Raw genomic sequence first — 4497 nt, forward strand, 5'->3', positions numbered from 1 at the left:
CTTTTTAAGTATAAATGAAATAAAGACCACTTTTACTCATGGTGTTAATGCTAAGATTTAAGTAGAAAGCCAAGTTTCTCCTATAAAAAGTAGAAAGTTTCTACATAAGGGAATGCTCTCTCGGGGCTGGTGTCACTCCAAAATGCTGTTTCTGTTACAATGGCTGTCTCGTAAGATCTGTGACCATCTGTTTTTCGATGGTTTGAAATGTATGATCTGTGATATTTGCTACTGAGAAGTGTTACAGACACTGCTGACACAGATCAGATAAGAAACTGGGTCAGCTGACAAGATATTTCCTGTAACGTTAACTCCCTGTAGCATTAACATGTGCATCCTTCTCTGTGAGGGAGTTTCTGAACATCGGTTGTTGACAACTATGTAGTTTCATTTGCAATTATTGAAAAGTATATACTCTTTCCTTAAAAAAAAAAAAAAAAGAAAAAAAGAAAAAAAAGAAAAAGAAAGAAAAGAAAAAAAAGAAAAGATTTTTTTAACCACATTTCTCTTTAAATTAGAAAAAAAAAAGTATTTAATTTCTCAACGCTTGGCAGTTTTCCTGTATTGCTCTGTCAGGAGCCTTGTCTTTTCATTCGGCTTCATTTCTGATTACAGATTATTCATTTATGGACGGGCAGCTGTAGAAACTTGCTTCCTGCATATGCAAATCAATCATGGTAATGTTTATCATAAGGAGATTTTGTGGCAGTGGAAAAGGGGTTGTGGCAACATGTTCTTGATTTCAATTGTATCTTCTACAAATGGAATTGGCTTCCTCACTTCGTCTTCAGTGTATTTTTTTTTGTTGTTTGCCATTTACCTCTTGGACTAGACACCACTCACTAAGCAAGCTGTTTGATTCACTTACAGATCATGATTTTGGAAGGAGCTGGCAGAATGAGTATCAATTCCAGCAGCAATCTACTTCACCAGCAGCCTTCCTGGACAGACGGATATTCCACATGCAATGGTAGGAGGAATTTGACTGTTTAGGGGGGAGGTATGGAAAGGGCTACTACGCCTTTTAGCATGCACAAGTATTATTTTTCAGTAATGCTAGTTTACTGGGATTTCAGTTCTAGTAAGAAAAAATTCCGTTGGTTTCTTTATTCGTGAAAAGCTGGACTCACAACGCTGTTTCTGAAAGTGACCGGTTTATGGTTTCTTTCTTTACTGGCTCTTTTTCTTCAAATTAATGTAGTGGTGCTGAAAGTGCCAAAATTTCTCTCTCCTCCATCCAGAATTCTTTCTCATTTATCTTTACTCCTCACACCTTCTCTGAACCAACATTACTTTTCAATGCTAATCACCCCTCTGGCTTTCCAGAGCAATAGTCCTTTTACTCCTTTACAGTACTTGCTTTTTCAACTCAAATTACAAGATAGCTCTTTAATTAGACTGGCATTAGAGAGCTACTAGATAGCTTGTGATCTGAGACCTTTTCTTTTTTCTTAGCATTTTCTGATTATATGGCTGTATATAGAAATGTGTTCATATATATTCTCTTCCTCAGTATAAAAATATAGATACAGACATATATCTATATATGTAGGGTTTAATATAATTTTAAAACTCTTTTAATCACTCAGTTGACAGGTAGGCTTAAAATCTAAGCAGACAAACATACTACAGTTGTCCTTCAAATCAGAATAATGCTGCAACAAAACTTACAATGAAAGTTCCTACTGAATGAAACTCCTGTTCTTTTTTATGTGTCATTTCTAAATACATGGGAATACGTAAGCGTGCACTTAATCAATGTGCCGACCTGTCTGTAACAGATTCGTGGGGAAAAGAAGTCCTGGCAGAGTGTCCCTTTGCACAGGACTTCATGAAGGGTAACGGTGGGGGTCTCTTTGCATGTTTCCAGTGTGAAAATTCATAGGATTCACTTGTGTTTTAGAGGGACAAAAAGCCAAAAGCTCAGACGAGCCTCTGCAGTCACTCAGCACTTTTATCTTGCTACCCTTTCCTTTCGTTTAAAGGCATTCCTTTACATTAGGAATCTAGTGGCCTCTGAAATTCCTTTACCCTTCTGAAGTGATGGGAATAAATATCAGCCTCCTTTTCAGGGAATACATGATGGCTCTATCAAACCTTTATTCTGTGACATACTCCACTAGATCATTTCCACACTCAGTCCCCAAATCCTTCAACAGGAGGATGAGAAACAGTCCTGCAGACTCCTTAAGTTACTGACACAGACCTTCTTGACAAATATTGGTAAAGAAACCTAAGTAACTGGGGGCTTTTCTTGTGTTTAACTGGAAACTAGCACCGCACCTTGTATCTGGACTGAAGGGACATGAGGTCTAGTGGGACCTGATGGGAGGTGATTTCCTAAAGTATGCCAACTCTGTTGCTTGTGGTCCTCTAGCAATATCCACTGCTGCCAGCATTTCTCACAGCTGTGTATGTAGGCTTTTTCTTGCAGAGAACGGAGCGATGCCATATCCTGGAATGGGGCTACTGTAGAGCTAGGCCATGGCAGTCTTTCCTCCTCCTGTAAATAATTCAACCACCTCTGCAATCTCCCATTCCCTCCTCTTTAAACCCTTCATGGACTTGTGAGCATTTTATCACTCTGCTCTCTCTGCCTGGCATACTACATTGTCCTCCTTTCCCAAGGAATAAATTGCACTGAACTCCTTTTGCCAGCCCTCCTGTGAGGGCAGACTAAAGCAGTCCTGCCTTTGCTCTATATAATTATCGTATCCCCCACATACGTACAATTTCTTTCATTGGCACATGTAAACTATTTTCACGCAATGACATACGACTGAAAGCGGTTTAAAAGATGGCCAAGAGAAGATTCAGACGTCCTAACAAGAGAATTACACAGCTTCCATAACTAAAAATCACTTTGACAACTGCACTCAGCACTCGCCTTACCTGACTGCAGAGATAACGTGCACTCATCAGAACGCGAGCTCTGTCATAAAGCTGCCGGCCTTTCTGATAGGCTTTTACTGGCAAGCAATATGGGAGTGCTTTGGCTTTTACCCTTCCTTGCTTGAATCCGATAATTCATATTCAGTCCTTATTCAAAGAAAATTTCCATGTCACAGTATGAGAATTTCGCAAGGCTTTCCCATCATTTTTCTCATACACTAGAATTATTTTCCCCCATAAGGATCATTATCCCTTTTCAACAGTACTTCTGTAACATACCTTCCATGAATTTTAGTGTATTCAGCCAACATTAATAAATAAATCCCTACCTAATCTGCCAAGAGAGGTATCATATAACAATTCCCAGGTTTTAATAAGAAAACAGGCAAAAAACCCCCCCCACAACCCATACCCCAACAACCCAATACCTTCTCTAGCAATAGCTCCTGAGCTAGTGTTAAGGACTGAGAAAAGAACATAGATCTGTGGACTTCCAGGGCATATAATTCAGCTATAAACCTTTCTTGTTGTTGACATAATCCCATGGTGTTGAGACAGTAAATACCTATTTTATTTTCCAGTGTCCAGCAGCTTCTATGGAACACAGTGGCATGAAATACACCCACAGTACTGGACTAAGTTTCAAGTCTGGGAGTGGCTGCAGCATCTCCTTGATACCAACCAACTGGATGCCAACTGCATACCTTTCCAGGAGTTCGATATCAACGGGGAGCATCTGTGCAGTATGAGCCTGCAGGAATTCACTCAGGCAGCTGGGACAGCAGGGCAACTGCTTTACAGCAACCTTCAGCACCTAAAATGGAATGGTAAATAGATAGTAGGCAGAGATGCATGGATGGTGGTCTGAATTCTGGGATCTTCAGAAGTTGCTTATGTTCCCCAGACACCTACCTGGGAGATATCATTTGCTATGTTTGATATACTGCTTATAACTTATTCACTGTACTGGTTAATTGCTTATTATGAAATAAGGCAGAAGTCTAAAGGACCAGGGGAAACGAGTGTTTCCCACTCCAAAATTAGCCCTCTGGATCAGCTGTAGCACTTGCTGCTTGGAGCTCATCCTTCGATCCTCCTGTGCTCTTTGTCATGCTGCCTATCTGCCGTATGCTTTCTTGCAGGCCAGTGTGGAAGTGACATGTACCAACCTCATAATGTTATTGTGAAGACAGAGCAAACAGGTGAGTAACAGTTGGGTAACTGGACTTTTGATGCTGAGAAAAATGGGAAACTCTCCACTACAAGAGAGACATATCAAAACGGCAGTAAATAAAATGAAAGGTGTATCATGCAGAATAAAAGAAGTAACACAAATATCAGTCAGTGTCTATTTTTTGAAGTTTTGGGTAGCATCACCATATCTTAGTTTGCATGTGGCCACTTCTTCTGGGAGACCTCTGCAGTATCAGCAGTCTGTACTGATGTTCAGAGTTGGAATAATTTGCGGTGCTCAGTGAGTGCAGCTTTGTAGAGAACTTCATTCTACTTCATTCAGCAAATTTCAGAACAACTGTTTTCATGGTATTATCTTAAATATATTATAATAATTATAAAAATAATATAAATATAATAAAAACATTATAT

General features: G+C 39.5%; 1 protein-coding gene across 1 annotated transcript; it reads left to right on the forward strand.

The window, feature by feature from the left end:
• Positions 1–873: 873 nt before the first annotated feature.
• LOC104413542 (ETS homologous factor-like) lies at positions 874–4094 on the forward strand (the record flags this gene model as incomplete). The annotated part of the gene is made up of 3 exons (XM_010024562.1): positions 874–970; positions 3474–3719; positions 4035–4094. Coding segments are annotated over exons 1-3 (403 nt in total), but the record flags the coding sequence as incomplete, so codon positions are not given.
• Between the last annotated feature and the right edge of the window lie 403 nt (positions 4095–4497).

Source organism: Nestor notabilis, unplaced genomic scaffold (assembly GCF_000696875.1).
Source record: "Nestor notabilis isolate BGI_N333 unplaced genomic scaffold, ASM69687v1 Scaffold25251, whole genome shotgun sequence".
In the NCBI taxonomy this organism is placed as follows: Eukaryota; Metazoa; Chordata; class Aves; order Psittaciformes; family Psittacidae; genus Nestor; species Nestor notabilis.